The 18016-nt window shown below is 45.9% G+C and overlaps 3 protein-coding genes across 3 annotated transcripts; 1 reads left to right on the forward strand and 2 right to left on the reverse strand.

The window, feature by feature from the left end:
* Positions 1 to 394: 394 nt before the first annotated feature.
* LOC123050792 (peroxidase P7) lies at positions 395 to 2047 on the reverse strand. Its single transcript, XM_044473525.1, has 2 exons — positions 1723 to 2047; positions 395 to 1346 (listed from the first exon to the last, which is right to left on the reverse strand). Exons 1-2 carry the CDS (start codon positions 1975 to 1977, stop codon positions 576 to 578), a joined length of 1026 nt encoding a protein of 341 aa, XP_044329460.1. The 5' UTR covers positions 1978 to 2047; the 3' UTR covers positions 395 to 575.
* Positions 2048 to 6311: 4264 nt separating this feature from the next.
* Positions 6312 to 7695, reverse strand: LOC123050794 (peroxidase 2). Its single transcript, XM_044473526.1, has 2 exons — positions 7384 to 7695; positions 6312 to 7283 (listed from the first exon to the last, which is right to left on the reverse strand). The coding sequence occupies exons 1-2, from the start codon at positions 7636 to 7638 to the stop codon at positions 6519 to 6521; spliced, it is 1020 nt and encodes a 339-aa protein (XP_044329461.1). The 5' UTR covers positions 7639 to 7695; the 3' UTR covers positions 6312 to 6518.
* Positions 7696 to 11195: 3500 nt separating this feature from the next.
* LOC123050795 (serpin-ZXA-like) lies at positions 11196 to 12577 on the forward strand. The gene is made up of 2 exons (XM_044473527.1): positions 11196 to 11594; positions 11717 to 12577. Exons 1-2 carry the CDS (start codon positions 11196 to 11198, stop codon positions 12575 to 12577), a joined length of 1260 nt encoding a protein of 419 aa, XP_044329462.1.
* The last annotated feature ends 5439 nt before the right edge of the window (positions 12578 to 18016 follow it).

Below are 18016 nucleotides of genomic sequence, written 5' to 3' on the forward strand. Positions count from 1 at the left end.
TGCGGCTTGAAGGCCAGGAGGCAGTGTGGGGGCGGGGAGGTTTGCCTAGTGATGTCGGGGAGACGGTGGTGTGCGGCCCGCCTCGCCGGCATATATGGTACTCTGGACCATTATTCCTGAATCTTGGTGCAGCATGTATTGAGGCCGATGCAGCATTAGCAGTGTTGCTCCGGATACACAATCGGTGGACAACGACTTCAGACAAAGGGCATGGATGTGCACTGGCGGCAGTGGATTTTTGGCTGGATTGGAAATCTCTGTTGAGCTGGAAATTACATTTTTAGGGTGTATATCCGAACATATATATATTTTCCAATGCGGCTAGGAATAGCTTGGTTGCACTATCTTCTGATAAAGGAACAACAGAATCATCGACAGCTTGACAACCAAACCGAAAAGATCCAAACATATTGCGTAGTTTTTATTACCATTATTTCGCAAACCGAAGTATAGTCCATAGGAAAACATAGATTTATTGAAATGGAGATATAAAAGCCAGACAAGAATTCTAGCTAAGCTAGCTCGCTCTTATTTCATGCACGCATGGAAGGCCGTTAACGACATATGATGGGATCTCAAGCTGATGCCGCGAGATCAGCAGTAGGCCCCTTCGGGCCATGCAAGTTGGCCCAGAAGCAGCTGTACTTGCGGATCTCACCATTGTTTCCGAACTCACTCGGCAAATGTGCCATCTTCCTCATGGAGGTGCCGAACTGGGAAAAGAACCACCCTTGGTCCTGCGCAAAGCCGTCGACCAGCCAGCTGGTGCTGGCGTCATGTGTGAGGGCCATGTCGGAGTTGAGCACCCCCTTCCCCTCCTTCAGGTTGTTGTAGTACACGTTGTCGAACTTCTCAGGGGTGGTCACGTCCAGGTCCTGCAGATGGTTAGGGTTTCTGGCGCAGGTGCCTTGGAGCCAACGAACAAAGTCGGCGTTCTCTCCAAAGCGGTTCTTGAAGCTGCCGCAGCTTGACCTCCCGATCGTGTGCGCACCGGAGAGGGCCACGACGTCGGTGATGTCGAAACCGCGACTCTGGAAGGATTCGATGAGCTGGGTGGCGTTGAAGTCGGGGCCCGGCAGCTGCTCTACGTTCTCTCTGGGAGCGGGCGCGCGGCTATCCAGTAGACCGAGCGGCACCTCATAGCCTGGCACCTCGACGTGCATCACGGCCTCGCGGGTGGCGAGGTTCATGATGTCCGTGCAGGAGACAGTGGGCCCGCAGGCGTCTTGAACCTTAATGCGAATGCTCTCAATGAGATACACTGCGTTCCTTCTGATTCCATTGTTCTGAGGCATGTTCAGCTCGCTCCAGAACTTGTCAAACAGTAGAAGCGACGCATCACAGCCCTGCATGCATAGTGTTTGTGGTTACATATCCATAAATCCGTGGATCCGTCCATCAAAGTTGACAGAGATTTTATTATGTCTAAATACACTCTCTAAATGTGCAACAAAAATACACTCTGAAAAGTGAAACTTGTACTTTTCACCAGACTCAACTGTTTAGCAAAATCGTATGTCTGGACATAATCAGCATCCTCCTGAAATCAACCTTTTTTTTACCTTAGCGACAAAAAGGCCCCCAATTCAATCGCTTGAAACTGATAATACAACCAGCATCCTGTCCAGCTTAACCGCACAACACTCTCCAAGCTACGGCGCACTTAACATCTCTCAAGGCCAACAAGGTAACAAGTAATAAAAGGTAGCTAGGGTTGCGTACCTGTGGGAAGCAGTCATGGAACATGACGCGGAGGAGGCCGGCGACAACACCGATATCCTCCTTGATTGCTTCCTCCACGGCGTCGTGCACCATCTGCCGCAGGTTTGGACATGACTCGTCGTGGAAGTCATAGGAAAGGCCGTCGGCGTTGGGCATAGAGATCAACGATGGCGCCGCCGTGGACAAGGCCGCCCGGGACAGCACTGCGGCAACCAGGCCTACCATGGCCAACATTGCTGCCCTGCTGGGCTTCATTGATCCTATTCCTATCCTACCTTACCGAGGTTGAGCTAGCTATCTTGCTCTACTGCCTGTGTAGTGTGACTGTGAGTGGGAGTGTGCCTTCCTCACGTCCAAGAGTCGTTTATTTATAGCACAAGCACATAGCTTATGCCGATCAAGGCTAGCTGGTGAACACAATGGATCATCACTTATGTCAATAAAAAATATGGTGATAGGGGCGAAAAGACTCACGTACCCCCGAGTTCCAGATTACAATAGCTATCGCGAAATGTATTTGTGAGTTTGTGATCATGTATGCATAAGCTAATCTTGAAGAAAAGGAAAAAAAATTGCTGCCAGTTTTCTACTCTCGCATGATTCCACATGCATTCAGAATTGTTAACACATTGGTCGATAATGGATCGCATCGTCGTGGCAAGCTATGCGCGCGCGGCGTGCACGGATCGATCGACGATGCGCCCTCACATGCCCCTTGATGACCAACTAATTCTAGTATTCCGTAAGCCCACGAGGCCTCTGTCGACAATCGGTGTACACCCAGCTAAGGTACCCCTTACCCCTAAAAAAAGGGCTAAGGTACCACTTATATTGGATCTAAGCTCAGATATTTTTCTAAGCACAGATATTTGCACATACGATATTTTATTTTAAGGTGTAAGGGCAACTTCAACGCCGTGCAACAATTTTCTGCACATATTCTTGTGCAGGCGGCTGCCTTATGCTGGGTAATGTGGCTAACCAGAAATGATTTGGTTTTAAAAATAAATGTGTTTTTTTCTCCTTTGCAGGTTATTCATGCATGTACGCGATGGCTCCATACTTGGTCTATCTTGCAGAAGTCGGAGGACAGAGACATTTTTATGATGGCGTCTACACGGCTGGAGCGTACGACCAGGGAGGTTTTCTCCCTCCAAGGATGGCGGTGTAATCTCCGTATAGGATCTTCCCCACCCTAGGCTGGATTGATTTAATTTTGCTGCAAAACTATTTTTACTTTTTGGTCGTATGGACTTGTTGGCTGTGTGCATCACGTTATGCAGAGGCCAGGCATTCTTTAGATGCGGTTGTATCACCTTGATAAATCAATTCAACGAAATGTCCTTTATCGAAAGAAAACACCGTGCATCAAACCGGACATAGACATCTGGACAGCACGGTAAGAATAGGTTGCGTTGTCCAGCGTCGTGCATCAAACGTCGGTGGATCGGTCAGCGTGTTCAAATTCTCGCAAGCCAGAATCAAACCTGGGAAGGTTTCCGGGCGTCCGGATAGCCGCCACGTAGGCGTCCGACACCCCAGGTCCAGCCAAAACCGAGTAGGAGCCCGCACATTTGGACATTTCCACCACTTTTCCGCGCGAAAGCGTGTCCTTTTCTCCCGCTTCGCTGTCAGCCGTTGCGATGGAGCCAATCGAGACGGTCGTCATCAAGCCGAAGCCGGAGGACCCATTGGTGGTAGCCGCCCGCCAGTGGACATGGTGACATGCAACACCCGCCACCACAAACAAAAGAAGAGGGAGGACACTTGGGCGGGGGGTGGTCACCCAATACCTCCTCCGCAAAAGCGTGTGAACCGGCAGTCCCCGGTCATGCAATCGCCAACTCCCGGGCCGGCGCAGCTGCGCTACCCTACAACTCGGCCCGCAGCAGCAGTCTGCATCCACCATCACCACCGGCCAGCAAGTGTCGTTCAACGCCAATCTTAACGGGGACTACACCTTCGTGGAGCCTCAGTTGTACTCACGGGCCCACACCCTTTGGTACCCGATCTCTATTTCTTGGAATGTCTCAGACAATCGCGGTGGTGGATGTGGAGGAGGCATTGATGAACATCCATGACTGCGGTGTCCATGAAGACGTGCAATTAGAGGACTCTCGGCTGGACCCAGACATCCAGGGGAAGCACATCCAGTGAATGCACACCCAACAACTAGACGGTGACCAGACGTACGGTGATCCAACTGACATCTCGGCGACGGGTGTGGGCCCAAAGAAGAAGAGGTGGGGAATTTCAACTTAAAGGAGGATGAATTATTGGTTAATGCAAGGTTTTCCACAAGCATTGATCCGATTCATGGCACAAAGCAAAGGGGTGGAACCTTTTGGACAAGTGTACATGCTTGGCTCAGTGAGTAAAAGCACTATGATCCCTACTGCAAGTAAGTGATCCGTGAGAGAAACTTGAAGTCACTCACTAATTGATGGTACACCATTCAAGTGGCCACGGGCAAGTATTGCAGCTTTTACAAACAATTGCAAATTCGGTGGCTAAGTGGCGCGGAACTCCAAGAGATTGTGAGTTTTTCTTGCTCTATGTGTGTTCGTAATTTTCTGGATATGCTCTGTTTGTTGATCATTTTGCCGGATATGCTATATGTGTTGTTCATTTGGCCAGATATGCTCTATGTGTTGGTCATTTGGCTGGATATGCAACTTGTGTTGGTCATTTGGCTAGATATGCTCAATGTGTTGGTCATTTGGCTGGATATGCATCTTTCTAAACATGTCTATTCATTCTAGGTCGTTCGTGCTTGCATATTGTTCCTTAGGACGGAGAAGAAGCACTCCTCTTCATGCATTGTTGGTTGAACTTGAATGTGCGCCCTAAGTGGCTCAACGTCACTGCCAATTCATTCAAAGCCGTTGCCATGGACAGTGTAGATGAAGATGGTGAGCCAATAAAAGAATACCTTGCTCTCGTCAAAAGGATGGCTAGGAGCGGGGGAGGAAGTGGGAGGAGGAGATGGAGAAGCGAGAAGGTGCGACGGCCAAGATGATGGAGAGGTTCGAGGATATCATGACGAAGAAGGAGGAGGTATGCGTCAAATGCAATGACACGAAAGAGGAAGAGAAGACCGAGGGGTTTGAATACTACATCTAGGCGCAAGCCAAGAAGATGATTAAGTTTTTACCAACATAGGTATGTTGTGCATAGTTTTTTTCCGCTCATTTTGCCTTGGCAATTTAGCCCTTCTTTTTTCCAATACCACGATTTTTTCCTCAATTTATCCATGCAAAACAAAAATTCCCATCATAGTGGGCAGTCATCTTTTGGCGTCATACATACGCTTTCCCATTATACAAATACATTCTTGTACATATTTTTCCACTACAAACAGTTACCATGCTAACACCATCAGATTGAGGGATAGGATCATTTTGGCATAATCTACATAGGGTTGTAATTTCATTTTGCATGCACTATTCCAATCTTGCCATTTGCCTTGCAATTTGGTTCAAATTTTTGTTTTTTACATACACGGCAAAACACCATGGCAACTATAGCTAAAACACCATGGAAAATTTTAATTTGCATATGCCATGGTTCTTATACAAAGCATGAGAATTATAGAAAAACACCATGGCAAATTTTAATTTTCATATGCCATGACAATTTTCTTCTTCTTTTTTGTGTTTTTTACATACATGCCAAATTTCTCACACAAAAAATGGCAAATTTTGATATTAATTTTCCTAGGTAATTTTGTTTATAATTTGTGTTCGTATTGTTTACTCTATCTTTCCGTGGCAATTTCCATACAAAGCATGCCAATTTTATTTAAAACACCATCACAAATTTTAATATACATCTGCCATGGAAATTTTGTACATAATTTGTGTTATCTTACATAAACGGCAAATCTCTCATGCAACATGGAAATTTAAATTAAAATAGCATGGAAATTTTTAATTTGAATCTGCCAGGGCAATTTTTTGTTCATATTTTTTTCTATATTGTTCATTCTTATTTTTCAGTGGTAATTTTTGCCATGTCAATTTCTGAACATAAATATTTGCCATGGCAATTCTATAATATTGCCATGTGGGTGTTATCAGAGATGTTGCTAGAATATTCTTGCCATGCTTTTTCTTTTACAAATTAGAATGTTAAAAAAATTGCCATTGTGGGCAAACCGTAAAATAGTTCAATCAACTCGAATGGCAAATTTTCTGGAAATTTTCATTTGCATTATCAAAATAGTTCGGCCAGCTTCATTTAGGTGGCATTTTTTACATTTATTTTGCAAATTCACCTTCCGAGCCATGGCAAATTGCCTTTGCTGGAAAATGCTACGTTAGGTCAGTACGCTGCCTTTCTCAACGCCGCCATGATGCTACCTTAGCTTGTGATGTGCACTGTCGGTAGCTTGTGAATGGGGGTGTGGCTTCCTCACGTCCAAGATGCTGCCATTTTATAACAGAGGCAGCTGGCTCTAGTTAACCAGAGTTGGAGGCAATTAACCGGAGTTGTTGAAGTAATTAAAGTTCGTGGGCCCAGGGAGCAAAGATATCGGTAATGGATCGAGCACGCTGACAGTAATTAACTTTCCATGACACAAAGGATAATGAAAGCTAAAGTAAGGAAATTAAGATAGTTTGTGAACTGAAACGATACAGGGGGCCTGCCTAGTGGCTCTATGCTACGTGGCCATACGCTACTTGCAATCAAGCAAAACATAAGCTATGTAGCAAGCTCTTATTACATGCATGGCATGACATGCCGTTGATCATACATGCAGTCGACGGCGCTAACGGTATGATCAATCTGATCTGTCAAGCAAAGGCCGCAAAAATCTCAGCGGCGAGGACGACAGACTCTCCATTCCCATTGCGCCTGAAGCAGTTGTTGCGGATCTCGCCGATGTTTCCTCCTGGCAAATGCGCCAGCTTCCTCATGGAGGTGCTGAACTGGCTAAAGAACCACCCCTGGTTCCCGGCGAAGTTGTTGACCCAGTTCCTGGTCTCGCCGTCCTGGGTGAGCGCCATGTCGGAGTTGAGCACTCCCCTCCCCACCTGAAGATTGTTGTAGTACCTATTGTCGAACGTGTTGGGGGTGGTCACGTCGAGGTCCTGCAAGTGGCCAGGGTTTCTGGCGCAAACTTGCTGGAGCACGCGGACGAAGTCGGCGTTCTCCCCAGCGCGGTTCCTGAAGCTGCCGCAGCTGGCCTTGCCGACGGTGTGCGCACCAGAGAGCGCCACGAGGTCCATCTTGTCAAACCCGCGATCGGCGAAGGTTCTCACGAGCCGCTCGACGTTGAAGTCGGGTCCGGGCAGGATCCCGACTTGTTGGGCCGTAGCAGGCGCGAGGCTGTCTCGGCGGCCAAGCGGCACGTCATAACCCGGCAGCCTGGACTGCATGACGGCCTCCTTGGTGGCGAGGCTGGTGATGTCGGCGCATGACACGGTGGGCCCACATGCGCGGTGCACGGTTGCGCGGATGCCCTCGATGAGGTCGAGCACGCTCCTCCGAAGCCCACCGTTCTGAGGCATGTTCTGCTCACTGTTGCCTCCCGTCAGCAGGATCGATGCGTCACAACCCTACACCCCCACGATGCACGCGATAAGTTCAGCCAGTACTAATGATGATAATGATACTTTTGAAATGAAGTGCATTAATAGTGTTGGTAAATGTACGCACCTGAGGGAAGCAGTCATGGAAGAAGAGGCGGAGGAGGCCGGGGACGACGCCGGCATCCCTTGCCATCGCTCCCTGCACGGCGTCGCGCACCATGTTCTGTAGGTTGCTGCAGGACAAGGCGTGGAAGTCGTAAGACAGGCCGTCGGGAAGGGGCACGTCGGTGGTCATGGAGATCAACGACGGCTGTGAAAGGGCTGAAGTGGCAGCGAGGCCCATCATGGTCAGCACCATCGCTGCCCTGCTCAACACCGCCATGATGCTACCTTAGTTAGCTTGTGCTGTGCACTGTGAGTAGTAGCTTGTGAGTTTGTGAGTGGGAGTGTGGCATCCTCACGTCCAAGATGCTGCCATTTTATAACAGAAGTAGCCGGGTCTACTTAACCAGAGTTGAGATACTTAACCGGAGTTAGGTGGAATAATAGATTGAGCATGATCGCGCAGTAACTGGGAAGCTACGGCATGTAAGTACCCGTGCATCACGTGCATGGTTGCATGTAACTCTCCAACTTTGCAGGTAGCCAGTACAGATGATTTTTTTTAAAAACTGGCCAGTACAGATGATGATTATATATATCACTAGATCGAGCACCGACGGTACCTGGCTAGCTGCATCGATCCTGCTAGTTAAGTTAAGTTAAGCAAACAACTCCGAGACGATTACACGTGCTCACTCTGGTCATGGCGCCTTGACCAAACAAGCTACAAAACCATCTGCATTCGATAAGAGAGAAAAACAGCACGCATGCGGCATGAGATGTGTCATCATGGACATGGACAAAAATGGGCTTGGTGAAATGCCGACATGGGCTCAGAAGATCAACGGATTTCGTAGTTCGACCTGAGAGTAATAAGGGCACCACTGGATAAGAACGTATCGGTTACTAAAAAAAAGGATGAGAACGTATCCGTTGAAATGGGGCAATCAGTGCACCCATTGCTCCCCTTGATTTTGGACCGCTGGATAGAAAATTGAGGGATACGATTTGCCTGGAAGATGAGTTGCTGTCGCATTTGCCAAAAAAAGAGGTATTTCTTCACAATAAACCCATAGACCATACAATTAATCTGGAACATTTGCAGTAAGACCTCGTGTTTCATCAAAATCAACCCACTGCAATGCAACAAAAGAGGTGCACTTGATCTACTACTAACTCCAGGATTATGTATCAAGTTCTTTGATCTAAGCACATGATTTGTCCAAGTTCGAGACCCTGGGAGGTTGTAATATAATCCAGTCTCTAGTGTTGCAGGTAGGCAGTACTCCCTCCGTTTTTATTTAGTCCGCGTATTAGCTTTGGTCAAACTCAAGCTTTGGAAACTTTGATAAAGTTTATAAATAAAAATATTAACATATACAATAACAAATCAATACCATTAGATTCACTATTGAATATACCTTCACATAATATAGATTTTTAAGAAGTTTGACTTTAGTCCTACGGTGAACACTGGGTAGCCAAGTGTGGGGAGGATAACTATTGAAAGCATATAAGTCGTAAGCCCACCCCAACATGAGTGCATAGCGATGTTGAGAGAGATAGTAACCATCATTAGTTTGATCAATCTCAATTCCCATAAAATAACTGAGAGAAAATCAATCTGACATCTTGAATTGCTCACTCAACTTTTTCTTAACAAAAGTAATTTACTTCTGATCATCTCCAGTGATCAAAATAAAATCTAATATGTAGAGTAAATAAAAATGGAGGGAATACTAATTAAGACTAGGATATACAAACTAGATTGAGCACGGAAGGTGCATCGATCCAGCTAACGAAGGTACACTAAGCAAACAGTGCCAATCATGCCTGCCACGATTCCGCATGATCACTCTGCTCACGGCGTCGTTAACCAAATACCCATATGCAAAAATGGGCTTTGTGAAATGCCTAGGCGTGGGCTCAAAATATGCACCGGTTCCGTAATTTGGTAGTAGAGAGTACAATAATGATACATTTGGGGAGCTGCCTAAAGTCGGTCTTAAGAGCATTGAGACATTTGAATGCATGGGCCAGCCCATTGCAAGGTCCATTAATCATAGCTTTTGTGAAGGCAAGGTCAATTAGCCCATTAGCAAAGTCCATTAACACATACATACATACATTAATATAAACAAATGGAAAATACTCGCATACCCCCCTTTTTTAACACATTACAATTGAAGTCGCTCGAATACAGGGACATACACTCATCCCTACGAACACACGCACGCACACCCTACCCCTATGAGCACCTCCGAGAGGCTGACGAAGTCACCACAGACGCCTTCATTATCGACGGGAACGTCTCCTCCCACTGAATGCACATCACCGTAAGGCCTAAAATAAATTCAAGGAAATGTGAGCACCAATGTCAAGTATAGGACTTGAACTCTGATGGGCTGGGAATACCACTATCCTCCTAACCATTCAACCACAGGAGGTTCACCTCACATACCCCTATTGAAATGTTGATGTACATATAGAAAAAGTTCAACTCATTTTTTTGCAACATTCTTGTAAACAAAATATACCCATGTATTAAAAAATCTATATTCGAAGTTCATAGATTTATAAGAAATGTTCAGACATGTATATATATATATATATATCGGAAAGATATTCAATATTTATGAAAGAGAGTTCATGTGTTTATAAATAAATAAAACATGAATGGAAATAGAAATAGTTGAAAAGGGAAGAAAACGGAGAAAATAAGAAAATAAGAAGCTTTCACAATGCTCATAGCTAACGTATTAGTAGTAGTGACAACAAGGAAGACTAGTGCTAGCTCGAAAGTCGATAAAAAAAATATAGCATGTGTGTTTCCTTGTTTCTTCTGTTTCCAGAGAGCTAAAAAATATTGATTTTATTAACTCATAATGAATTTTCAAGAAGATGCAAAGCATAATGAGTATACAACCGACATCTGCATGACTAGGATGCCCACAACCAACACAAACAATGTTGCATAGTAAAAAAGACATACTGACAAGAGTAAAATTGTATGATACAAAAACTATGCCTATGCTGGGGATGGTCGAGGTCCTACCCATAGACTATGCCGCCAGCCCGCCACCATTTTGGTTAAAACCCTCCTTAGATACAAGCTCCAACTGCACACCATGTTCGAAGCTAATGTGTACATCAGTAGATAACTTGTAAGGGAGATGAACTAGTACCATTAAAAATAATAACATTTCTACATGGCCATAGCGACCATACCCCGCTCGGAGAAGGATTATCCTGGTCACCCGCACCCCTTCTACTCGCAAATAAATACCAAGAGTCTTGCCTTGTTCATTTCGCCGTTTCACAGCCGCTCACGCCGGCCCCTTCTCCCTCTAGCCCGTTTCGTATGTCGGTCGAGCTCCTTTCCCCCGACCAGCTCGTCGCCGGTAAGCCCCCCGAGCACCCCTGGCTCCGTCAGTTTCAACATCGTCCCTCCACGCGTCGTTTTGACATGGTCATATTACATATTGTCCAGGAACAAAATTAGACCCAATAAAAGGGAATAACACAGGATATGCACACAAAAATATGAAAACAATACCCAGAACATAAAATATGTTAGAAATCAACAAGCATTGTATGAATGTCGGAGAGTACTTAATACCTTGATCATATGAGAACATTGCTTGGCGGGGAGGGGGGGGGGGTCCCTGCAATGGTCCACATCATTCCTAGAGCGAGATGCAACTACGACTAGGTGGACTAGAGGCCACAAGGCCCGAACCCAACGGAGATGACCGGGCGGATATAGTGGGGTGGGGGGGGGGGGGGGCTCGCTCGCTCAAGCGCCATCGTGCACAATGGTGAGCGCAACTATCGATCATGGCCGACGCAGTCCGTGACGGGCAGACGGCCCTGGCGCTCCGGCTCGCCAAGCACCTCGCGGAGGACGGCTTCGCCGGCAAGAGCAAGAACATGGCATTCGCGCCTCTATCAATCCACGCGGCGCTTGCGCTCGTTACCGCGGGGGCGCGCGGTGCCACGGAGGCCCAGCTGCTCAGCTTCCACGGCGCGCCGTCGGCGGCTGATCTGGCCGCCTTCGGGCGGCGCATGGCGGATACCGTCCTCGCCGACCAGATGGAGGATGAGAGCGCCCCCCGCGTGCTCTTCGGCGGCGGTGTCTGGGTCGACGCTTCTTGCGGCGGGCTCAAGAAAGCCTTCCGGGACGTTGCCACCAAGTCCTACAAATCGCAGGCTCGCACCGTCAACTTTGCCGATGATGTAAATCCTATCCTTACCATTTTGTTTCGTTCGTCAATTCTATCTTGTGTGGAATTTCTGCATACCCTTAGATCCATTATAGTATTATATACAATTTCATTTGCCAATATATATATCTGCAGCCGGAGGAAGCAGTGGAGATCATCAACGACTGGGTGAAAAAGGCCACGAACAACCTCATCAACTCCCTCTTTTATCCGAGCGACATCAACGCTGACACCGCCCTCGTGGTCGCCACCGCGGTCTACTTCAAAGGCCTGTGGCGCAATCCGTTCCACCGGGCCAACACGTCGCCTCGCCAGTTTCACCTTCTCGACGGCAGCTGCGTCAAGGCAAAGTTCATGAGCAAGTCTTCTCAATCCCAGTTTATCTCTTGCTTGGATGGTTTCAAGGTTCTCAAGCTTCCCTATCTGAGCCCATGGAAAACCAAGGCAGATGCCGCCCACGCAGCTCCTCTCAAGCGTCGCGGCGGTCCAGGCGCCGCTGCAGCTGTCGACGCTGATGACACTCAGTTCAGCATGTTTTTCTTCCTCCCCGATGAACAACTCGGCATCGCGAACATGGTGGACATGATCACTGCTGCGCCAAGCTACCTGCAGAGCATCCTACCCAAGACGATGGTGGAGAATGTCCAGGTTACGCTGCCCAAGTTTGAGATCTCCTTTGACTGGGACCTTGGAAAGGACCTCCAACGGCTGGGGCTCTCGCTGCCGTTCTCTCGCGACGTGGGTGACTTGCGAGGCATGTTCCAGAAGCCTGACATGCGGAGGCCCATGTTCGTGACTAAGGCCATGCAGAAGGTGATCATCAAGGTGGACGAGGCAGGGACCGAGGCCGCTTCGATCATGCGCGGGTTTTGTGGTGGTGGTCTGCCGCCGGACATGGTTCCGTTTGTTGCCGACCACCCGTTCAGTTTCCTCATCATGGAGGAGCGGTCTGGAGTGATCGTTTTCGCCGGCCATGTCCTTGACCCTACCAAGTAATCGGCGTTAGCATCAAGATTTCAGAAACTACCAGCTGCATGGGAGCTTGGCATGATGGAAATATTTTGCTCCTTTCAATGCTACCCTATAGTGTATCGAATTGATTTCAGTATTACTACTGAGTACTGCAGCATTGAACTCTACTATGTAGTAATCCCGGAACATGTTTCAGTATCGTTTCTCTTATTATTACTAGTATGTTTTCTTATATATCTTGGTTATTTTTGGAGAAAAAAGCATCAAATAGCTGAGTGCATTACAATTTGAGAAAATAGGAGACACTACAGTGAGTTAATCTTTGAAATGAAGTAAAAGAAAAAAAAGGTCCATAGATAATTACTATCAGTCATCTCCTTAAATTTACTTCATTTCCTCATGATAATCCCCTTTACTTTCTTTACGTTAAGAATGTAGTGACGTAGATCCAAATGTAATGCACTAGTATATCGTAGTAGAAAAATATCTTGAAACCCTATGGAGCAAGGCACTCGTTTTGGTTTCCCTAATAATTCAGCTGCATGCTATTGCTCTTGACTATATTGGTTCGTCATTTTTCTGCAACTTTGTACATACTTATTTATTTCCGTGAACAACTTAAAAGTTGAATTTTCTAGTTCGTTACATGTGCAAATGTTTGTCGTTATGCTGGTTTCTGTAGTTAGAAATCTATGGGGTTGCAATTGCATTAAGAAAATCTTAATATTGATCTCCGAAACAATTTAAACTAGATAGGCACAATAGTTCTGGTAGAAAAATATTGTGCTTGTGGCGCTGCAAGAGGCCGTTCCTTCTGTATTTTTTGGGGTATGTTCTTGAGGTTTGCCGCGATAGAAGTGGGAACAAAGATTGAGAAGGAAGATATGTAGAAGCTGCTGTGGCGTGCTATTTGCAGGTGGCCACCTTGGTTGTGGAAGCACAGAGCTGGAGCTTGCTGATCAGGTCGAGCTCATCAGCAGTGCAAGAATCCAATTGACGTATGCTTGTAATGCATTGCAAGCTTGACATTAGGACATAAGAGAGATGATTATGTGATCAATATGCATGAGCAGATTGTCAGTTATGTTACCATTATGTCAGATCCCCATAATCCATATGCAAGGAAGTGGAATTGGGAACTTCCTTTGTCAATATTATAATCGTTCAACATCTGCACTATGCGAAATATATCGTATATTGAAGTCTGCATGCTATCCATTGCTACTTCACTGCCCATTATTGTGAAAAAGTTTAGTCACAGTATCATAGAGCATTGCATATCGACCATAATGGCATACAAATGAGCATATGTTGCCTACTCCGCATGTCTACAGGGACGATGAGTCAACACTTATTGAGGCAAATCCCATCAAGTTTCCCCCCCTTTTGTCACCAATAATACTTCATAAATTATGGTCTAGTCCATCTAATGCACACTGTGGTCTTAGTGTTCTTTCATCTAAACTTGCCAGTGATTAGGTTGATCAAACGGAGATCCAGTGTACATCTACAAATAAATTAGGCAACCAAGATACAACATCATAATGAAATTATTTATCTGATATAAAATTATCTGTCACAAGAATTACACACATGATCATAATGATTGCAAGTGGCTCATGTATCTACATTTATACATCCTACTCTCACGTCTTATATACTACGTACAATGTGGTAGTTACCCTCACGTCTCATATACTACAATGTGGTAGTATAAATTCCCTCATAAAAATGTGGTAGTGTAGTATAAATATTACCTTACCATTCTAAGTATGTTCATGCCCATAGTACAAGGGTAGAGTACTCAAACCTGATCAGGGAGCGGTGTGGCAATGATCGACGAAGAACTGAAGTAAACTCCCATACGTCAACAAGCCGAAGATAGCTATCAAGCACATATTTCAAATCGAAACACAAATACCTCAAATAGATGGTGGGAAAAGGTCCTATAAAATTCGATGAATTTTGGCGTAATATAAAGGTTGTGGCCGGAGGGTGGCACCAGCGAAATCATATGGCTCCCACGCGGTAGAGGGTACAGCAAGCCCCCTGGCCATGCATACTAGCCGCTCTAGCCTTGGGTGGGTCCCAATGCAAGGTCGTGGAGACTGGAGACACGACACTGATAGGAAGAGGATGATTGAGCACACAGAGGAATTTAGAGGACAAGACGTAAGACATGATTCATCAGTGCCTAAGGTTATAGTTGTGCTTTCTCGTGTGTAAATCGGATTAATTGTGCATTAGGATAATTATCAACAGAGATGTATTATAATTATTATGCATGATTATCTCATCTGATTTTGTATGACTTGAATATGGATCAGCAGCTTGATTAAGACAAAATTACGTAGCTATAAGAGAAGTAGCTAATGCACTGCCCTGCCAGAACAAACATCAAACCCGTACTAGGTTGATAAAGGCTAGTGAGGCATATTCTTTTAAGAACAGCAAATGAAAGGCATCTTGGTCTTAGTACAAAATAACCACTTGCAAACATATGTGTACCAGGAAAGGAAAGATGAAACAGAAATAGTTGTCTAAAAAACTTACTATCTTTTCGCATCAGCAAAGAAAACATTCGAGCCAACGAAAAGGACCTGGCTATTCAAAAAAAAAGCAAAGGACCTGGTTTTGGATTTACAGACCTCATAACAAAGAACGCCCAAAATGATTTTATTTATTTATTTTTATATTGATAGTTACGATTCTTAAAAATATGCAGGCTTGATAAGATGTTATTATAGTTGCACCTAGAGTTCCATTTTACCCAACGATGGAATACCCGCAGCAATGTCACGCCTCATCATTGCATGCTCTGTTTCATACAGACACCAAACAGAGTGTGAACTTGGTAGCTCTGTTTCACTCAGACACCAAACAGAGTGTGAACTTGGTAGCAAGAGGAATGGATATGATGGCAGCACCGAGCACAATGCCAAATCTACGGTGCGAGATGGAGAACCTAGCCGAGTGTCCCCGAACACATCGGATAGCCCGCCAACAGTCCTGTACTACACCAAAACAGCCTCCAGATAGCACATTGGACGCGCCCCGTGAATACACTTCCCACATCACGGTCCATGTTGACCTGATCGGTTGGACCACATGATGGTGTAAAACATCCCAACTTCCAACCACTACTCCTTAATTAGGGAAAATTGTGTCACAAATATACAACTATGGGGTAAAAATTGATTGAGTAACAATTGCTGGGGCTGGAACTAGTTGATCATTCATCTCATATTTGTATGATTCAATGAAAACACCAAGGTTTTTCTTCCTACATTGCTCTTACATGTCAAAGGCACTGTGTGTATAATAATCCAAATGAAGCGAATTTTTGTATATTCACTTGAAAAAGAAGGCAAATCTAAACAAAACAACTCAACCGACAAGTAGGACACCCCTTCCTAGGATAAGATCCAATATTCTGACCAATGGAACTTGGACAACTTGTGCACCATGTATGCACTAGGAAAACTTGTGACCAATTAATGGAATTGACGTGTAGAATCTCTTATTGTCAAATTCTACTAGCTTGAAAGGACCACCAAAAATAGCTTGGTACTGAGTTGCAGTGATCACCTTTGGTGGCGGGAACGAATATGAGCTGAACCCTGAAGAAATCTTCTGGCGCCGAGGTGGGTCGATTTGGAAAATCTGTGGTTCATCGCCAGGCATGTGCGGCGGCAGCAGTGGCGACACGTATAGTTTTCCTTGGGATGATCTGATGATCCCAGTCTGGGAGAAGCTCTAGGCGGAAAAACTCCATTGCTTGTCATCCATGGTGGCGAAGAGTACACGCGGCACATCTGTAATCATGATCATGAGCATGTGGACTCCTTCGACACTAAGGCTCAAGGAGGCGGTCACGTTCCACGGAAAGAAACGCTCGTTGCGTGCATTCCAGCGGGTCGATCCCAAGCATATGGTGACGTACGTGATTGATGGGAACTTTGCGACGTCCCCTGTGAAGGGGTGAAGGAGGCAGACATTATCGTTATTGTCTTCATCATCAGTGTGTCCCCTGCTCCGCTTCAGGAGGAGGAGGCCTTCGAGGCGGCTGAGAATGCAGTGGTCATTCAGAAGAGGAACTCGAGGGCAGACGAACACTTTGGTGCCGAGGTTGAGGAATCGTTTCCTGCCAGTGCCGTCTCTAGGTTGTCGTGGGTCGTCCTCGGGCAGCATCAACCACTGGCGCGGATGGAAGCGCGGGTTGATGATCCCGCGGCCGCGCGGGTGCTGGACCGCAGGTGCGTGCACACGGCTCGGAAGCGGACGTAGTGGAGCAAGTCCCTGGCCAGCAGCCAGCCGACCAGCTGAACCAGATCCGCGGGCATGGACGTTAGTGAAGACATGTCGTCGGAGGAGCCGGTGGCGGAGGCCGACGTGATGGACGCCGGAGGGCGCCTGGAGGCTGCAGTTCGCCCGGGAGGAGATCGATTGGATCTTTCTTTACCTGCCGTAGCCGTCTAGATCGAGTAGCACCGTGGGAGGAATTTCCTTTTTTCTTTGAGTAACCTGGGAGGAATTTCCTAGTACGATACAGATCGCCTTTTCTGTTTTTGACGAGAGATAGCCTAAACGACGAAGAATTCGAGATGGGCCCCTGAGATGGCTCGGCCCATTAGGATATTCGCTCGGTTGCGCTGGCCCGCTCGTGCCGTTCGCGGCTGGTTCCGAAAAAAAACATACACGTTTTTTGGGGAAAAAATAATAAAAAGAGTTTTAGAAAGTCATCGACACTGACAGGTTTTCGGGGAAATTTAAAAAGTTCTCAAATTTAAAAAAATCACAAAGTTAAAAAATCATGAACTTGAGAAAACATTCACGCATGAATTTGATAAACAGTTCATGAGTTTGAAAAGATTCAAAAATTTACAAAAATTCATGAATTTGCAAAAAGGTTCACGAATTTGATAAAAGTTTGCGAACTTGTCAAACATTCACGAATTTGTACAAAGTTAAGCATTCTTAGAAAAAGTCGCAAAAGGGATAAAAATAAAAAAGAAACAAAAAACCAGAAAAGAAATCATCAGGAAGCTTCTGAAAGCATCACAAACCCAGCAGGAAGCTTATAGAAGCTTCACAAAAAAGCCGGTCGAGGAACCTAAACCGGCAGATCACAAGGTAGGGGTCCTAGGCTAGGCGTCCGGGAGCGATGGTAACAACACGGAGTTTACCAGGTTTGTGCTCTCCAAGAAGATAATACCATACGTCCTGCTTCTGTTTATTGTGTTAGGTGTGTACAAATACATGTATATAGCAAGAGGCTCTGAGTACAAGAATTCCCCTCGGTTTACATAAGTGCGACAACAAGGAAGACCAATGCTGGCTTCAGAAGTCCACAAACCAAAGATAGTAAATGTGTTTCCTTCTCTCCTCTATTTTGTCCAAGAGCGCACAATTATTATTTATACAAGGGGATCGGTCTCTGTATGGTGGGGGCATCATTTTGTC

The sequence above is a fragment of the Triticum aestivum genome, chromosome 2D, assembly GCF_018294505.1.
Source record: "Triticum aestivum cultivar Chinese Spring chromosome 2D, IWGSC CS RefSeq v2.1, whole genome shotgun sequence".
Classification (NCBI taxonomy): Eukaryota; Viridiplantae; Streptophyta; class Magnoliopsida; order Poales; family Poaceae; genus Triticum; species Triticum aestivum.

Excerpts from the sequence above, each read along its gene's own strand:
- LOC123050792 (XM_044473525.1), bottom strand. The coding sequence starts at position 1,977 with ATGAAGCCCAGCAGGGCAGCAATGTTGGCCATGGTAGGCCTGGTTGCC. Across the intron at positions 1,347-1,722 it reads TCCATGACTGCTTCCCACAG|GGCTGTGATGCGTCGCTTCT; the intron begins GTACGCAACCCT and ends CTATGCATGCAG.
- LOC123050794 (XM_044473526.1), bottom strand. The coding sequence starts at position 7,638 with ATGGCGGTGTTGAGCAGGGCAGCGATGGTGCTGACCATGATGGGCCTC. Across the intron at positions 7,284-7,383 it reads TCCATGACTGCTTCCCTCAG|GGTTGTGACGCATCGATCCT; the intron begins GTGCGTACATTT and ends GTGGGGGTGTAG.
- LOC123050795 (XM_044473527.1), top strand. The coding sequence starts at position 11,196 with ATGGCCGACGCAGTCCGTGACGGGCAGACGGCCCTGGCGCTCCGGCTC. Across the intron at positions 11,595-11,716 it reads CCGTCAACTTTGCCGATGAT|CCGGAGGAAGCAGTGGAGAT; the intron begins GTAAATCCTATC and ends ATATATCTGCAG.